The 19,184-nt window shown below is 37.7% G+C and overlaps 1 protein-coding gene across 2 annotated transcripts in view; it reads left to right on the top strand.

The window, feature by feature from the left end:
- LOC125844816 (uncharacterized) overlaps positions 1–19,184 on the top strand; it is a 25,159-nt gene extending 5,975 nt beyond the window's left edge. For both annotated transcript variants that reach the window (XM_049524156.1, XM_049524157.1), the window contains exons 8-15: positions 239–292; positions 5,078–5,234; positions 5,884–6,103; positions 11,621–11,734; positions 12,620–12,745; positions 12,866–12,917; positions 18,351–18,538; positions 18,633–19,184. In XM_049524156.1, the coding sequence (XP_049380113.1) occupies positions 239–292; positions 5,078–5,234; positions 5,884–6,103; positions 11,621–11,734; positions 12,620–12,745; positions 12,866–12,917; positions 18,351–18,503 (876 nt within the window). In that variant the 3' untranslated portion in view covers positions 18,504–18,538; positions 18,633–19,184. The remainder of the gene's footprint in view (positions 1–238; positions 293–5,077; positions 5,235–5,883; positions 6,104–11,620; positions 11,735–12,619; positions 12,746–12,865; positions 12,918–18,350; positions 18,539–18,632) is intronic.

Raw genomic sequence — 19,184 nt, 5'->3', positions numbered from 1 at the left:
AACCAGAATTTCTTTCTTTTTTTATTGGTTCTTACTTCTTATGAGATACTTGTTGTCAATTCTTTTTTGTTGAAGTACTTGTTGTCAATTCTTTTTTGTTGAAGTACTTGTTGTCAATTCTTAGTAAACTCTGTTTTCAAGAACTCATTTCTCATCATCCTATTGTTCTCCTCATACTTTTAGTCTCTTGAAAATGATCCTGACAACTCTCTTCTGAAATAAAATCTGCACATTTCAGAGCTCAAAGGCACAATTATCAAAGACATCAGATGCCACTTTGCCTGTGGGATGGGTGAGTCATGGCTTAATATACTCGTCTTAAGCTTTCATTTTGAAGGTCTTTATTGGTTGCTTTTTTGTGCCAGAATACCTGAATAGAATTACAGAATATTAGCTTCTGATTCTGTTAAAGCTTCAGTATAATATCTCTCTCATTTATTTACTTACTGATATTTTGTCAATTAGAGCATTTGTACTCTTTAGTTCTTTCAATTTCTTGTCTGGTCCTTGAAGCAGTGTTTTGGACGGCGAAAGCCGACAAGGGTCAAACCGCCAAGGCGCTCGCCCTTTTGAATTGAGGCACCAATTAATACCAAAAGCTTAAAATATTTAATTGCATATATAAATAACCAAAATTTCAATTCAAAAACTAATAGTAGATAGTAGATACTAAAAGAAAATTGTATCAGACGCCATTGAAATCGCTATTCATGGACAAATAAATACTACATTAATTAGTGTAAAATTAACTTGAGTTGGGCAGAAATTAAAATAGGACTAGATTTTTTTCTAAAAATAAAATAAAATAGGCAGAGCAGTATGCAGAAATGAAAAACAGAGGAACAGGAAGCTGTGCACACTGCTAACTGCACAGTGACCTGCCAGAAAGAAGAAGAGAAGAAGAAGCAGAAAAAGCTGATTGTGTCTGAAGAGAAGCCGCGAAGCAGAGGAGAAAGAAGAAGAAAGAAGAAGACGTAACTGAAGGCTGAAGCTGAGGAGAAGGCGCGTGCTGTAGAGAAAATTGGAGAAAAGAGTCGTGAGTCACGTCTGGTTTTAAAAACCCTAATATTACCTTTTAATAATCAAGTCACGTCTGTTTTTTTTTAAAATAAAAAGGCGACAATGGCGTCACCTTGCCCCGCTGCGTCCCCACTCTTCTTTTCTCGCCATGCCTCGCCAGTAATAGGCGTGAAGACTTTGCCTCACCTCTCGCCAAAGGCAATCGCCTTTGAGAACACTGATTGAATGACTTTGACAACTGAAAGTATATCGCCTGAAGCGACTCATATTTAACCCATCTCCCTCCCGATACTTCCCACAATTGCCTCTGTTATGAGCTCCATTTTTATTTCTTGAAAACATTAATTCTTCCCCCATTCTATTAACTCCCACCGTGAAGATGAACCTTTTATTCGGGTCATTCAATGCCCTCACGTCCCAATATAGGATCCTAACATTCATAAATAATTTTTCTTTCCCCAAACTCTCCCGCCCTCCATCAACTCACTCCTCTCCCTCTACTTCTAAATCTTTCATACAGCACAATTCTACCTTTTTTTTATTGGGCTTTCGTCACTGTCATACCCCCCCCCNCCCCCTCAAACACACACACACTTTCTCAAGCTCATTAGCATCTCTTTCAATGTCATTCAAGAGGCAGGGTTCTGGAAAGATGTCATCATATCTAGACATTGAAGGTTGAATCAATAGTGCACAGAGACCTACTCTCCCTCATGGAGGGGAACTTTGTGGAAGGGTATTATGAAGCTGTGGGATACCTTGGTCAGCATGCTCACTTTGAAGTGGGTAGTGGTTTTTAAAATTTTGGACAAACAAATGGCTTGGCAATACCTTTCTTCAGATTTGTTCAGAGTAGCTCAAGATCCCAACTAGGATTTGACATTCAGAAGAAACATGCATGATTGGGAAGTGAGTGATTTGCTAGATAATTTTGCAAGACACTAATATTGTCACGTAAATCCCCAGGTAGCTGACAAGCTTAAATGAGGTTATCACAAAGAGGAATCTATACAGTTAAGGAAGGGTACCATCAATTATGCTCCAGAAACCCCATGATCCTGGAAGCTCATTTGGAGGACCTAAGGTTGTATGTTTTACTTGGACAACTCTATAGGAGGCATGTCTTACTTAAGATAACCTGAAGATGCCATATGTGCAAAAAGGAGGATGAAACCACCTACCACCTCCTTCTTCACTATGAGGTGGCCTTAGAAATATGAAAAATGTTTTTGTCTCTTTGATCTTAAATGGACCACACCCCTCTTAGTAAAGGATGCTTATGAGAGTTGGAGCCTATGAAGAGCTGACAAAGCCATTAAGAAAATCTGGAGCATGATCCCTTCTTGTATTTTTTAGTGTATCTGGTAAGAAAAGAATAAGAGATGTTTTGATTGGGAGTCAATTTCTTTAGGTATTTTGAAGCTAGTTGTTTTATCAGTTTGTTTAGTTGGTTCAGTCTGTATCCTGTGGTTTATGCATCACAATTTTAGGACTTTATTAGCGCACTAGTTCTGGCTTAGATAGTTTGTACGGTCAGCCAGAGATTTTTTAAGCTCCAATGCCACATCTTGTAATCTTGCATCTTCTTGCCTTTTATCAATACCACTTACTTCATAAAAAAAAAAATGTGCCAAGACAAAGACTCTATAGGAGGGAGACAAAGAATTATAGGAAACAAATAGATAAAGGGTGGTTGGTGCAAGATCTTACTCCTTTCCTGTAACAATAGACGTATCTATCTCGCCCCCAAGGCCTAGCTCAAGTGGCAAAAGGTGGAGGATTTGTGGCTTAGGTCGCAGGTTCAAGCCCCACACCATGCAAAGCTAAGCCCTGTATTTAAGTGGAGAAGGGTAGAGAGGCGGGCCCATTATCCACTGAGTTTAGAAGGCTGTGATTAGTCCAAAGGGCGGGTCACAGACGGATTTCTTGGTTATCAAAAAAAAACAATAGACGTATCTATCTCATTAAGAAACGTAGATAACTCACTAGAAGAAGAAGATTTAGCTGCAGCAGACTGCATGGTGGGTTCTTATGCTTCTTCCATTCTATTTCTCCTTGAGTAAGTTATCAAATCAGGCCTATCCAAATGCCCAACAGTCTCCCCCTGAATTCTTTCTCCAATTTTACTTTCAACAATGGAACTAGGAAAAACCATCTCTTCTTTCTTATAATTCTCCCCCTAAAGAGGTGATGGTGTAACGCTGAAATAGGGCTCATAACTTGAAGGGTTACATCCATGCTGACAAAGAATCTCCTAGGAGGGTGATAACATATGTACCTTTTTTGTATTTGAGAATACCCAATAAAACATTTAAGAGCTCTAGGGTCTAGTTTACCAGAGTTTCTAGTATGAATAAAGCAAACACCCGAGGCCTTTGGAGGAACAGTAAAGCAAACACCCAAAACCTTTTGAGGAACAGTAAAGCAAACACCCAAAACCTTTTGAGGAACAGTCTTCACTTGGCTACTAGCAAAGCAGGCTGTTTTGACTCAGGAGAACCTCATGAAAAGGGGTATCCAACTGAGTCCTAGGTGTTTCCTGTGTGGAGAAGAGGCTGAAACAGTGAATCACCTCTTTCTTCACTGTAGGATCACTAATATTTTGTGGAGCATTTTCATCAATTCGAAGGGCCTACTTTGGGTGATGCCAAGAAATATTGTCCAGGCCCTGAAGATATGGAGTAACTTTGCCTACATTTCTGGTCATAAAGAAAGATGGAAGATCACCCCCACCTGTATCTGATTAACAAAAGTAACAACATCCAGAAGATGAAGATGAATTGCTTGGTTTTATTTCATTTTTGGTGTAAACAGGAGTATATGGAAGATCTAGAATCAGTAATGAATGCTTTGGACACCTTGTAATTTTGTTATTTAGGATTGAAGATCTTCCTGATACTCTCCTTTTATTTGTAATTAGTAAACCTGTAACAAGTTGTGGCAGGTTTGATTTTTTGGAATATAATACAAGACTGTTACCTTCTCAAAAAAACAAAAAAAAAAACAAACACCCAAAACCTTTTGAGGAACAGTAAAGCAAACACCCAAAACCTTTAGAGGAACAGTAAAGTCATTCTCACCCTTTAAAGTTTCCAAGGGACTCTGAAAATTGAGGATTTTAAGTGGCATTCTATTGATGAGGTAGGCAGCTACTAGAATGGCATCCCCCAGTAAGGCTTTGACAGATTCATGGTAAACAAAAGGGATCTTGCTACTTCTAACAAATGCCTATTTTTTCTTTCAGCAGCCCCATTTTGTGCACTAGTATAAAGACAACTAGTTTGATGGATAATCCCAAAAGACTCCAAGTAAGCTTCAAAAGTCTTATCCATGTATTCTGTGCCATCATCAGTTGAAATATCTTATCTTAGTATCGAACTGAGTACAAGTCATCTTATGAAATGATTGAAAATAGGAAAAAACGTCACTTTTGGCATTTAACAGATATACCCATGTCATTCTAGTGCAACAATCAATAAAAGTAACAAATTATCGATTACCGGTCAAAGAAAGTGTTTTGAGCAGGACCCCATACATCAGAATGAATAGTCAAAAAAGAAATTGTACTTCTAGTATAAACCATGAAAATTTCAAGAAGAAGACTTTTTAGATTTCTTGATTCTTAGTTGTGCGGACTCTTCACTGTTGATGCCGCACCCGTGTCGGATTCTCCAAAAATACACTACTTTTGGCGAATCCAACATGCACCCGTTGACATTTTTGAAGAGTCCAAGCAACATAGTCTTGATTAATATATAAACCATGAGAATGATACTTATACAATGAGTCCTAAGACTAAAAGGAAAGACAATATAACAGAATCAATTACATTCAATTCAATCAACACTAGTTATCGTAGTACTCAAATCATGTGTTTGGTATGCTCTAATTATCTATAAGTTGTGCACCTCACTAGTTCACTTCAAATAAACACACACTTAACTTCTCGCTTTTCACTTCAATTACCCTATATAGATCTTGTTACTTTTTTGTGCTTTTGCTTTTAAAAACAGTGATGTTTATAGTGTTAATATTTGCCTGTAATTTGAGAATGCAGATCGAATCCAGGGACCCTTCAAGTGGTGCTTTATATTATTATAATGGAAGTACTGGGAAAAGTCAGTGGGAAAGACCTATTGAGGCTCCTGCACAAGTTTCTGGGGTGTGTTCGGGACTTCCTGAATATTGGCAGGAGGTTTTTGATGAATCATCTGGTATGCTATGTATCATAACTTTGCTAGCTGTTTACTTGCTTCATGATATTTGTGGATGGAGAAGATTAAATTAGAACACTCGGAACTTTTAAATCAGAAAGAATTGAGTTTAAATAGATGTTCTTTTTGAACATTCATTTATTTTCTCATTTGTAGGCTGATCCTTTTTAATGTGAATCCTGATGTCGCTATTTCTCAAAAGATTTTGGCTTCCCTTGGATAAAAATAACGGAAGGTGCAGTAATGCTTGGAATGAGCCCATGCTGATTTTCCAAACCCCTAAATCCATAGGTCGTGTTACATTCCTCCTTTATCATAGTGGGGCTTCTCCATTGTTTAATTGCCAACTAGGCATGCATTTACTACAACTGGGATCCCTTATCCCTGTGCATCATAGGTTTGACATGTCTCTTTTTCATTCTCCTTTTGAACTGGTGAGGAGTGTATTTAGTAGTACATTGCGTTCCTTTGCTGCTAGACGAATGAACAAAGAGGATCTTATCTAAGGTATTAGACTTAGCTGGTCACAGTTTTGATTGTTGTCGGTATCTAATCAGCAAAGCAATCCAAGTGCAAATTTAGTTGTTTGAGCTCTTCACATTTTATGTCATATTGAGCCTATGTTTTCTATTATTCAAACTGTTTGCAGGTCAAAAATATTACTATAACTCACAGACTAATGCATCACAATGGGAACATCCTTCTAAACCACAGCAGGTTGCCATTCAGCACCATGATAGAGCAGTCACCAACAATGCAACTAATGTAACTCAGGTTGACCAAGCTTCCACATTCCCGAGATGCATTGAATGTGGTGGATGGGGTGTGGGCCTTGTACAGTCATGGGGTTACTGCAAACATTGCACTCGGTAAGTTGTCATTGCATATATTTCTCCTTTTGACATTTTTGTGTTTATTTGTCTCGTCTTTGTTTTCGTGTAATGCTACTGAATATGAGTACTTTTGCTTGAGTAAGATTCCAATGGAACTTAAACTTATAGTGCAACTTTTAGGTATTCTTGTTTTTGCCCCTTATTTACTTGTTAATTCACTGCACTGTCTATATGTGCAGTCCAACATCTGCAGTTGGCTTAGAAGGGTTCTTTGAGTTTAGTGTATCCAGGAATGGTGGAGTGGAATGAGACAGTACTCAAGCAATGACGAACACGTGTATTTCTAGCACCCTTCCATATGTATAACTCAGTTCTAGAGTTTACACATGGATTGAAGACTTCTATTTTTGTCTTCTTTTTTTTTTTTACTATAGAGTTCATCTAATGTAAAGAGAGATCAAACTCATCAGGCTAAAGAATGGGCCTTGAGCTGAGAGAGAAGAGAGAGTTGACTTAATATGCTAAGGACTGGAGCAAAGGTATTGGCTCGAGGGTTGAGTTGCTCGAAAAGCATAGAGCAACACAGTTGGCAGAGAGAAGACAGTGTTGCAAATGGGCGTACCAAAGATTTGGCTATGATACCATTTGAAATAGTCTGAGCAATTTTTCAAGGCAGTAAATCAATGGGTGGAGTGGCCCAACATGTTATAAATCCTTTTGAGAACTCTTGCAGATTAAAAGAACAAACCTATTTTCTAAAAGGTTCTTTTCAACTTTAGCAAACGAAATATTCAACTATCAGGAGTTATATGTCTCGGAACAACAACAACAATAACATACCTAGTGAAATCCCATTTAAGTGGGGTGTGGGGAGGGTAGAGTGTACTCAGACCTTACCACTACCTCATGGAAATAAAGATGTTTCCGAAAGACCCTCGACTCAAGTGTGTCAACCCCAAGTAGAGGAAGAAGAAAACAATGCAAAAGCATAGTCGTTAATAAGAAAACCAATGCCAAGTTTACAAGAGAGGAATACTAACAAACATCAAAATAATGTGATAATCTAAAACACAATAAACTACATATGACAAGAATTACAAGGGTACAACTAGTACTATGGCTATTATAACTCTACCCTAATACGCCACCTCCATTCCTTCCTATCTAGAGCCATGTCCTTGGTGAAGTTGTGCCAGGCCCTGCCTAATCACCTCTCTTTAATACTTCTTCAACTTGCCTCTACCCCTCCGTGTGCCCTCTACAACCAGCCTCTCGCACCTCTTCACTGGGTGTCAATGCACCTCCTTTGCACATGTCCAAATTATATCAATCTCGCTTTCCTCATCTTGTCCGTCAAAGAAGCCACTCCCCACCTTCTCTCGGGTAACCTCATTCTTAATCTTATTGCTCCCAGTATGCCCATACATCCATCTCAACATCCGTATCTGCGCAACATGCATCTTCTGCATATGCGAGTTCTTGATTGGCTAGCACTCCACCCCATACAACAAAGACGGTCTAACCACAACTCTATATAACTTCCCTTTTAAGTTTAGATGGTACCTTCTTATCACACAAGTCTCCCGAGGCAAGCCTCCATTTCATCCATGCAGCCCCAATGCGATGTGTGATGTCATCGTCAATGTCTCCTCGAATCTGAATTATGGACTTAAGATACTTAAAATATTCTCTCTTGGGAATAATCTGTGTGGCAAACCTTATTTCCATATCTGCTTCATGCGACGCAATACTGAATTTGCACTCTAATTTTTTTTTTGGTTAACCGTGGTTTTCGGGTCAATGTTCACGTACCTCGACTAATTCCATGGGATACCTATCACCTGCCACCAGCAACATGTTCCAGGTAACTCTGTCCACCCAGGCTAGGATGGATGGGAAGAATCACCTAGTGTTTTTTATGTGTCCACTAAGTTTTGAACCTGAGACCTCAGGGTTCTCACCCACTTCATTGACCACTAGGCCACATCCTTAGGTGCAATTTGCACTCTAAATATTCTGTTTTGGTCCTGGTTGACCTGAACCCTTTGGAATCCAGAGTTTGCCTCCAAACCTCCAACCTAGCATTAACTATATCCCATGTCTCATCCATCAGAACTATGTCGTTTGCAAATAATATAAACCATGGATCATTTATTCCTTCATAATTCAATAGCAAAATATCTTTGAAACATATCTTTCTTGATTTTGACAAAGTTGGATCATGTCATTCAGTATAAAAGATGCATATGAAAGCTGGATTTCATGAAAAATTGGGAAAGCCATCAAGAAAATCTGAATTATGGTGCCTGCCAGTATAATCAAAAGCAAAAAACGCAAAAAAGCTCCGAGTCCGTTGGGTCTTTAAGTACAAATAAAGCGTGAGCTTTAATGAGAAAAGGCGCCAAGGGAGAAAAGAAATACTAATATATATGTTTAGTCCAAGACTAATAATTATAAGCATGAATGACCTGTTGAGCTGTTGGATCAGAAGGGGTTGCAGCAAAAACCAGAAGAAGTGGTGGCGGATGATACCTTCCTGCATTTGGTGGTCAGTGTGGGAAGAAACAAATGGGAGATGCTTTGAAGACAAAGTTAAGTCCATTCATGATGTAAAATGGAGTTGTCTAGTCACATTATTTTTTGGTGGAAGGAGAACTGTATAGAGGAAATGGATGAATTTGTCGATTTCTTACGAGCTTTGTAAATCTAGACTCTATTTTCTCTTCTTGTAAAACGTTTTTGAAGGTGACCAGCATCCCTTAATGCTGAGGAAATATATATGAACAAAGAAAGTGAAAAAACTGCTATAACGTGAAATATCAATTGTTTAGTGTCACCTCTTGCAAGGAGAAGTATGTCTTAGAACCTTGAACCTTGATTATGACACTGAAATGCACATTTAGTGAGGCGAAGCTCAATACGTTTTGAGCCTCGCTTCAGAGCTTAAGCGCACCATTGACAAGTGACAAACAATGGTGCCTGCAAGTATATTTTTGTGCGTATGGACATAAAAAATGCACTTTTTTATATGGAATCTCAACTCCAAACCATTCCTTGAAAGCTAGATGTTTACTTAATCTGTTTAGCTGGTCCAGTCTGGCCCTTGTAAAGACTGATCATAGTTTGGATATTGTCAGCTTCCTTGTTTTAGCATAATCTCTTTTGATTTCCTTGTTTTAGCATAATCTCTTTTGTATTTAGGGTGTGTTTGGTTTGGAGGAAAATGTTTTCAGCTTTTTCAAGCTTTGTTGGTCAATGTTTTGGAAAATATTGTCTCTAGGAAAACAAATTCTTTAATAATGAGGAAAATGACAGTGGAAGTAGGGTAGGGAAAGCAGAGGAGCAGAGTATCATGCACTATGGAGAGAGGTGATAGCGGACACATATGGATTTATGGAAGGGGTGGGGGTGGGGGTGGAGAGTAGAAACAGTACTGTTCCTTTTGGTGCAAGCTGTGGAGAAATATCTTGAAAGGCCGAAAGGACTTTAGTGATAACATAACTTTCAAGGTAGGGGATGGGAGAAATCTTAGTTTTTGGGGCCATAGGTGGTGCAGGAATCACTTTGAGAGTCACATATCCAAACATTCATAGTATTTCATGCCAAAAAGAGATGACAATCCAACAATTAAGGAGATACAAGAAAGAAATGTTCTTTGGGATCTTTAGTTGGTAGAAATTTCATGATTCGGAGATGGAAGAATTGCAAAACTTGCTTGAGATGCCCACAAACAAACTCTACCATTAGAAAATCAGGATTCTTGTAGGTGGGAGACATGAGTTAGGCAATGGTGGTTGTTTCTCAGTAAAGTCTAATTATGCCTAGATTCTCACAGGAGATGAGATGGCGGCATGATGCAGTTTGGATTTGAAGGGCACTAAGAAAGGAATGTTTCTTCATATGGCTGGCAACTAGAAGAGCAATTTTTTTTTTTGATGACAAGGGAAACCCGCAGCCGCTACCCTTTGGGTGCGCACAGGGTAAAACCCCCGCTCCTATGCAATAGCTCGCAAACCACATAGGAGAGGTAACCCGCACTAGGCAAGCCCGGTGCGACGAGCTCGACCCAGAAGGCAAACCCCTTGCTTTCGCTGGCAAGGGGTTTCGAACTTGAGACCTCCAACATGGAAGTCCCAAGCCCAAACCACTGGGCCACCCCGAAGGGTCAACTAGAAGAGCAATTTTGACAACTGAGAATCCGAGGAAAAGAAGGTTCACCTATGTTAGTTGGTGTTTTTTTGTGCAAAAAATCAGAAGAGGATGTGGATCACCTTCTACTTCATTGTCAGATTGCTTCAAGGTTATGGTGGGTGATTCTGAGATGGTTTGAATTCCTACGGATTATGCTGGGGACGTTAACATGAACTTTGTTTAGTTGGGCTTTTAGAAGATGGAAGGGAAGGCCCAAAACAGGGGACATTGCTCCATCAGCTCTTATGTGAGTAGTGTGGTGAGAAAGAAATAGAAGAACTGTTGAAGGAGTTGAACATGATTTTGTATATTTGATGAATAGCCTTTTATCCCTATTTAATTTTTAGGGTACCCATGAGATTCCCATTTGTACATGAATGGGTGTCCATTTTGGAGAACCTTTTTTTTTTTTGAAACTGGTAAATGTGTATTCCTCAGCATTAAGGACATGCTGGACACCATCAAAAAGTGTTAGATAAAAAAAAACAGCAACTAGAAAACAAGATACTTACACAGATCTTAATAAATCTACAAACTGATCTATATCCTCTAAACCTACTTCTCTACACCAAAAGTAGAAAGATATTATACAATTCCATTTAACTTTCTGAATGGAATTGGATCTATCTTCATAACACCTCCCATTTCTCTCTCTCCAAACTGTCCACCAGATGCATTGTTGGATGATCCTCCATCACTTCTTTTGACTTTTGCTGCCTCCTCATTTCATCCAGCAACTAAGCAAATCTGCAGTATGCTCCGGCATAGTCCAGCTTGTCTTTGTTATGTTGAGAAATAGAGACCAAAGGTGTGTTGTAGAAGTGCAGTGCAAAAATAGATGACTGTTTGTTTCATTTGTCTCATTGCATAAGAAGCACCTGGAAACTATGATGGCCCCTTTCTTCTTCAAAACTACTTGTATACATGAGTTTTTCCCTTTTATTAAAATGAAATTATTCCTTGATAACACAACAAGCTCCATATGTGGCAATTCAATCCTCCCCACCCCCCGACACACCAAATCGGACTCCAACCCCCATAGCCTCTCAGCTCCACCACCTCCACACTCCTACCCCCTACCTCCACCTCCATAGTATTTCCCTAGATTTTATGTAAATGCTTTTGAAATAAATATTTTCTGCTTACTTACCAAACACTAGAATTGAGTTAGAAAATCACTAATTTTCCAAGAATTCCTAGAATTAGACCACATTTGAGAGGGCATTTTGTAGATCTTAACTGAATAAATTAAAGTATTCCTTGGCTAATAGCTAAGCATTTGAAATAGTAGTTTGCTCAAATTCAACGATCATAAGTATCTAGGATGCATTTGTCTGAACATTGATATCGTTCTGAATGCAGAGTTCTCAAGCTTCCTCAAAGCCAGTATGTGTCAGCAAATGTGGAGAGACAACAACAAACTTCTGGGGATGCAGGTGTCACAGAAGACACTGACAAAAAGTTTCAGAGGCAGAGGTACGCTGTCTATTCACAAATCATATCTATATAATTTTAAACAGCTTTGCTGGTACACTTTGGTGTTGTTTAAAGAGAGTCCATGCAATTCTTGGTTCTGTTTGCTGTTATTAAGCCTCTCCTTATCCCTTTTTCTTTCCAACTTGTTTGTTTGAGAGGAACTGATAGGAACTAAACCAGAGGATATTAAAGTTAAGCATCACATCCTGATTCTGCACAGTTGGTGTCTCACTAGTTTCTGACAGTCTTCCTGATATGTGTGCATCCCACTATGAATTCAGTCCTTGATGTTGCCTTAGTCCTTTTTGTCTATGGACTATGATAATGATGCTTTATTTTGTCGTATGGAATCCATGTATGTTAGTTTTGCACTTTAGTAGTGATGCATCATCATGCCAGTTGGTGAATGAACTAAATTCTTTATCCTTCTAAACATTAAATTAATAAATGTTTTCATCTCTACATTCTTCCTTATTACTATTTTGGAACTTATATTGGTGAAATACAGTAATATAGATGTCAGTGGAAGTAATTTTTCTTGAAAAAGTTTCTGCAAACTAGCTGCTCTTGTTTATCATGCTGAATTCTCATACTTGTTTTATTACCACTATGGGTAAGCAGTTTGTCAGGTAAATGATGAATAACATAGATGATGTCACTAATGGAGCTCAGAGGGATGAGTGAAAAAAAAAGGAATTTTTTTAAAAAAAAATATTAGTAATTAACTACTGCTTAGACTCTCTTAAGGGGAAACTGTTCACTGCACCAATGAAACTAATTGAGAGTTCTGTTTAACCAAGTTCATGCATATAGATCAAGGAGGCAAAATGAGAGGAGAATCTTTTTAATTTTCAAAAGTCAATTATCTGATCATTCAGACTGCAGGTCTAGTTTCAAACCACCAATGAGTAAAAGCAACAAAAAAGACAAACGGAAACGCACAAATGATGAGGATGATGAATTGGATCCCATGGATCCAAGCTCTTATTCGGATGCTCCTAGGGGTGGTTGGTGCGTATTCCAAGGCTGTTGCCTCTGCTGCTTGTGTCCACTTACATGGTTGTGCATTTTGCAGATTTTAGAAGTTCTGAAGTTATTAACTGATAGTTTCTTTTATTGCCGACTCTGTAGGGTTGTAGGTCTCAAAGGAGTGCAACCACGGGCAGCAGATACCACTGCAACGGTATGTTGACTGCTTTTCAAGTTAATCAATAAGGCTTAACTTGTCTTAACTTCTATATATTATGTTCATTTTTAAGAAAAACATTTTTATTTCATCACAAGAGATGGTGATACACCCTTTTAATACATCAACACTTCTAGATGCTCTCAAAAAGAATGTAATCCTGACTTCCACAGAGAAAGTAAAAGGGAAAAAGAAAGACCTACAAGATTGTAGCCTGCAAACAGAAAAATCCCATTACGATACCATATGTACTGGGATACTTCTATCACAACTAATATCCATTAGTCATGTGCCCATGTTTCCGTTCACCATGGCAAGAGATATGTCTTGCACATTGTAAGGAAAAACACATAAAGAATGCTTAATTCAGCTAGTGCTTTAAGCACAAATCCCAATTAAAACATAGATTTAGTAAAGACAGGAGAAAATGAAGAATAGTTTCAGATATATGTGTTGGAAGAAAAATAATTTACTCGAAATATATGAATTTTAACAATCATATCAATTGAGTTGAACAATCATTTCAAATTTATGTTTCAGATTTTAAAAGATGCAGTTTAAGTTTCTCAACATATTTAGTGATTAATTCTTTTATGATGAATTTTTAATTTTTATTTCTACTCACTAACTTAATCAATTATAACTCATTTTGTCCATAAATATATTACTTCGCCAACAATAGTTATTGTTTAGTTTCTCTTTCTTCAATACGGGTGGCTGTTGAGACACATGCTGTAATGGTTTGGTCACATTAAAGGGCTGCCTAAACGGCTGCTCTTAGCTTCATGGCTCAGGTACTCCCCAAGCAAACCTATAAAACCACTACCTACCTCATGCCATTATCATCAATAAAATGACCATATTGACAAAAGTGAGACTAAGTGCATTTTGATACTTGTAAAAAATGTGCATTTCCATACTTCATAATTGTTACAGAGAAAGATGGCTAGTATATGGGGACACAAGGTATGCTACCTCTACCTCCGGTCACCCTTTCTTCCTCCTTTGACCCCTATGCGGCTATACATTTGCATTAAAATAGTATTATATGTTTGCGTGTTCAAGTCGCTTAGCGCACCTGGTCGTGGAGGTGGTGGGTGGGGAGAGAGGAAGCGAGAGAAAAAAAGAAGAGAAGATGGTGTGATGGTGACAATGGTGGGAGGAGGGAGGAACAAAGGGTGATTGGTGGTAAGAGGTAGTGGTAGTGGCAGAGAGAGAGAAAGGAGGAACCAAAAATAATTAAAAACTCAAAATTAGGGAGAAGAGTCAAATTTGCCCCCGAACCATGTAAAAGGTTCAAATTTGCCCTCCATTATAAAAAACTAATCCTTATTTGCGGGACACGTGACATCACCATTGCTAAGCTTCTGCAATTTGAAAATAACGGCAAATTTAGCCCATTTTAGTAATGGAGAGGCAAGTTTGACCCCAACTATTAACGAAGGGTAAATCTGTTCCATTTCACATCGTTTAGGGGTAATTTTTGACTTTTTGCCCTTATATTTATTAAAGAATTTAAAGGAAATGATCATAGCATTCTTGGCTTTAGAAAATAGAGGTCAATTAAGAAATAAATATACTTAGAACTAATTAATCTTAAATGAGAAGATTCGTTTTACTTCTTCATATACATTAATAGCATAAATAATGTTTCGTACAATTTTTTGGATCCAACAAGGATGTTCTATTTTCTTGTAATCATATGTAACCTGTTATGAAAAATTACTTGTTGTAGGAGATCAATTCAGCATGCTGGTATAAAATTATCCCAAATTATTTTACTTTTCTCATCAATTTAGGAGATCAATCTTAAAGCAAATAATGTTTTATTCACGGGTGGCATAAGAACAAAAGGAGTTCACACATTCTATTTAAATTGATGTACTTTGGCATGTATTCATCCTTTTATAGGTTATTCATATAAAGTGATTCTTAATTACCTTCTGTTAGATTTAAATGGTCTGTTTGTAAAACAGTAAAAGATCCTGAGCAAAGTAGAATAGAAGGTCGATTGTACCCTTAGACTTTTTGAATGGTCTAAATTTTACCCTTTAGCTGCTGCTGCTAGTCCATAAGGGAAAGAACAAGCTGCTTTGGTTACGACAGGGGTAGGAACAAGACACTTTTTTAATGGAGGGCAAATTGCTTCATTTCACATTGTCTAGGGGAATTTTGACCCTTTACCCTAGAAAGGAAAAAAGTCATTGCAGCCTTTGTTTTGAAATTATTTCAAGTGATACTTATAGAGACTTGCATTTGAAACTTATAAATTTGAATCCTCTGTTAAAGTCAAAATTTTCCACTCAAACTAATTCTTTATAATTCAAATCATGTGTGATGTTGTCAATAATGTGATGGTTAAGGGATTGAGCCATACGAGTAAGAACCTTGAGATCCCAAGGTCGAACAGTGACACCACTCGGTGCAAGTCCATTTGCTCCAACCTTAGTGTGTGGGTCTACCTGCAGCTTTGCTTGTGATTATATCAGGTAGCCTGACAGATTAGTCGATGTTGCACAAGTTGGCTGTGAAACTTACGTCATTGAAAAACCTTCTTCAAACGCTACTATAACAGACGTCATACAACAATTTGTTCAAGCATTCCACCCTTGGAAGTCCCTACGGGTTAAAATTGGTCAAGTGTTTTGGTGATAGGAGTAGATGCTTTACTGAGCTCATTCTACTGCTTTCTTGCTCTTCAAATAATAGGCAGGTTTCTTTCATTCCAAGTTGAATTTGGTTTTACCATATTTCTTGTTACATTAGCTGGGATTAGGAGCTTCTCTGAAGCATTCATGTGCCATATCCTTGCCTTTTCTTTAAGCATTTGGAATGCTTGACATACACGAGCATGTCTGTCTAATGTTGCGCACATATTGGGCCAGACAGGTTTTACTCCCTCCGTTACTATTTAGTTGTCACCATTTTAGGTTTCACGCCCCTTAAGAAATTAGGTAAGTTTACCATTGTATCCCTATTTAGTATTCTCTTGAAGTCAAGTTTTCAATGAATGAACATGAATTAATTTATTTTGATTAATTAATTTGAACAATGAACATGAATTTATTACTTAGTTTTCCTGTGGTCAAATACTGGAAGAGCCAATATCTGTCTAGGGGAGGTAGATTAACCATGGTTAATAGTGTGCTAGATGCAATACCTGCTTATATGATGTCTGTGTTCCCAGCACCAAACAGTGTCATACAGAGGATAGATGCTTTGAGAAGAAGTTTTTTCTGGCAGGGAAATGAAGATAAAAAGAAGTTTCATCTAGTCAAATGGGAAGAGGCCATAAAAAATAAAAAAGAGGGGGGACTAGGGATCAGGAACATGAAGAAACAAAACAAAAGCCTAATGCTAAAATGGCTTTGGAAGTTTATGACAGGAGAGAATATGCTATGGAGAGAGGTGATCAGGGCAAAATATGAAATGGAGAATAGGTGGATGACAAAGATGGTAACTACACCATATGGATGTGGTATCTGGAGATCAATAAGAAATCTTTGGCCTCTGTTCCTTTCTAGAATCTGATTCCAGGTGGGTAATGGAATGAAGGTGTCATTTTGGGAGGACAGATGGATAGCCCAAAGAACCCTGAAACAATTATTCCCAGACTTAAATACACTAAGCCTTCAACAAAATGCAACTGTGGCTGAAATGTGGACAGGACAGGGGTGGAACTTACATCTTAGGAGGAATCTAAATGATTGGGAGATGGGGAACATAGTGGCCTTCCATGATACAATGGCACAATTTAGCAATTTGACTAGGGAAGAAGACAAGGTTGTGTGGAAGATTGGTAGCAAAGGGGTTTTCAGTGTCAAGTCAGCTTACAAAGATCTTAATCAATCAAATTCAAATGATAGGATGGAGCTATGGCCATGGCGGATGATATGGAGACCTAAAATCCCATACAAGGTAAACTGTTTCACATGGTTACTAGCAAAGGAAGCAGTGCTGACACAAGAGAATATAAAGAAGAGGAAGTTTCAACTATGCTCAAGATGCTATTTGTGTGAGGAACAGGAAGAGACAGTCAACCATCTCTTTTTGCATTGCAAATGGACAGATCAATTATGGAGAATATTCAGCAGCCTTAGAAAGATCACTTGGGTGAAACCAAGAAACATAGCACAACTCCTAAATTGTTGGATCAATATTGGCAATACTACAATTAAGGAGGAGAGATGGAGGATTGTCCCAGCTTGTATATGGTGGACAGTGTGGAAAGAAAGGAATCAAAGATGTTTTGAGGGCAAGAAGAACAATGTGCAGAATTTCAAGATGAATTGTATAGCTCTTTATTACTTTTGGTGTAAACAGAAAGTCTTAGTACAGGCAGAAGAACTTTTTGATGTTTTAGACTATTTGTGACAAAAAGCACAGATGGAGTCGGTCTAGTTTGTAATATTTTTGGAAGAGGGGCTACTTTGATGTAGTATACCTGTGGATAAATAGAAGAAAAAGTTACCATTCTCAAAAAAAAAAAAAACTCTCAAGGATAAAATAGGAAGAATAGTGTCATTTATGCATAAGTTTTGTGAAATAACAAATATTAAGGAACATTTTTAGTAAGGACAACATAAATAGGAACGGAGAGAGTATATAATATTAAGACTTCAAAACTTTTGATGAGGGATCATATTTTTCTTTGTAATTTCTTTTAGGTGTTTCGTCATCACTTAATCGATCAAATAACAAGGAATGCAGAAAAAGTGTTGGTGTTTTTTAAAAATGGGGCAGCACAAAAAGATTAAAAATGCCTCTCAATGGATTGAAATGACTTTCAATAGCTTTCAATAATTTTATTAAGCATTGAGAGGATTTAAATATCCAACATAAAACATATAATCTGCATAATTTAAAATTTAAACAGCCTAAAATATCTCAACAACATAAACAAACTAACTAAAATTCAAAATTCAAATTTATTCAAACTAAATAACTTATTTTGCTAAAAGTTACTGCAGTAACTAAAAGCAAACTTCAACAAAAAGATAATCATAATACAATTTCTCTGGTTTGTCTGTTTGCAATTTCTTGAGAACTTCCTCCATCTGTGTCTAGAAGTGTTGGATAAGGATACATCTTTGATGTGTGGGGAGCATGCTATCAGTTGTCAATTAATAACATTTCATTGTTGAAGTATTTATATCTTTGAGTGCCATTGGCTAAAATCAAAATCACGTGGAAAATTCTGTTCAGAAGTAAAGTTTACTTATTGACATTGCCATTTGCACTAATCTTGATTTGGTTTATCTTTATTGCCATGGTATGGAAAACAGTCTTGGCTCTCTTTATAAGGTTTCATCCTTCTGTTGCAGACATCAGTGGCTTCCTCATATCCAATTTCCTGCTATATAAATATGCTTTTATTCCTTGTATGCCTTTTAACTTAAAATGATATCTTTCCGGTTCTTCAAATTTCAGGGTCCTCTCTTTCAGCAGCGCCCTTACCCGTCTCCTGGAGCAGTCTTGCGTAAAAATGCTGAAATTGCTTCTCAAAGGAAAAATACTAAATCGAATCTTACCCCTATATCCAAGAGAGGTGATGGTAGTGATGGACTGGGTGACGCTGATTGAAGAATTTAAGCCATTGTGTTATATTAAACTTTAAAGTAAGTCCCCCCCCAAACCCCAGACAAGTCTTGACATTGTCAGATTGAATTTGGTTGCTGATTTTTTACTGTCAAATCATTTTTCTCATTTCAGGGAGGATTCACAGAAAGGGAACTTTTCCCAGTTGAAGTTTCTGCACCACAAGGCGCTATACATTATCACATTCTAATCGTAGATGCTGAAAGATCGGGGATGGATGAGTATTTTTCTCGAAGTTCCTGACATACTGCTGAAAGAGTTTCATCCAAAAATGCAATAGGCGCGTAGAACATAAAATTTGCAGTTGAAATGCTAGCGTCTAAATTCCTCCTCCTTCGTCTTCTTCAGAAAAGACTTCCAAACTTCATAAACAGGGACTGCTGTAGGAGCCTACGCCAGCCTCTGTATAGAAAGATATTTATTGTAATCCTATATATGTTTGGCATACGGTTTTTGTAACCAGAGAATTGAGTAGTTTTTTTTCTTTTTATTTTTTGAGAAAGAGATGTCATGAAAAGGAAAAAAATTGAATTCTCTACAATAGTAGGAAGTTAAGAACACTTGGATCCTACTGTGTGTTCACTTTCATTTAACATTTAATTTTGAGGTGAGGGTCTGTCGGAAACAACCTCTCAAGGAAGGGGTTAAGGTCTCCGTACATATTGT

This window comes from Solanum stenotomum, chromosome 11 (genome assembly GCF_019186545.1).
Source record: "Solanum stenotomum isolate F172 chromosome 11, ASM1918654v1, whole genome shotgun sequence".
Taxonomy (NCBI): domain Eukaryota; kingdom Viridiplantae; phylum Streptophyta; class Magnoliopsida; order Solanales; family Solanaceae; genus Solanum; species Solanum stenotomum.
This window is presented reverse-complemented; position numbering and strand designations above follow the sequence as displayed.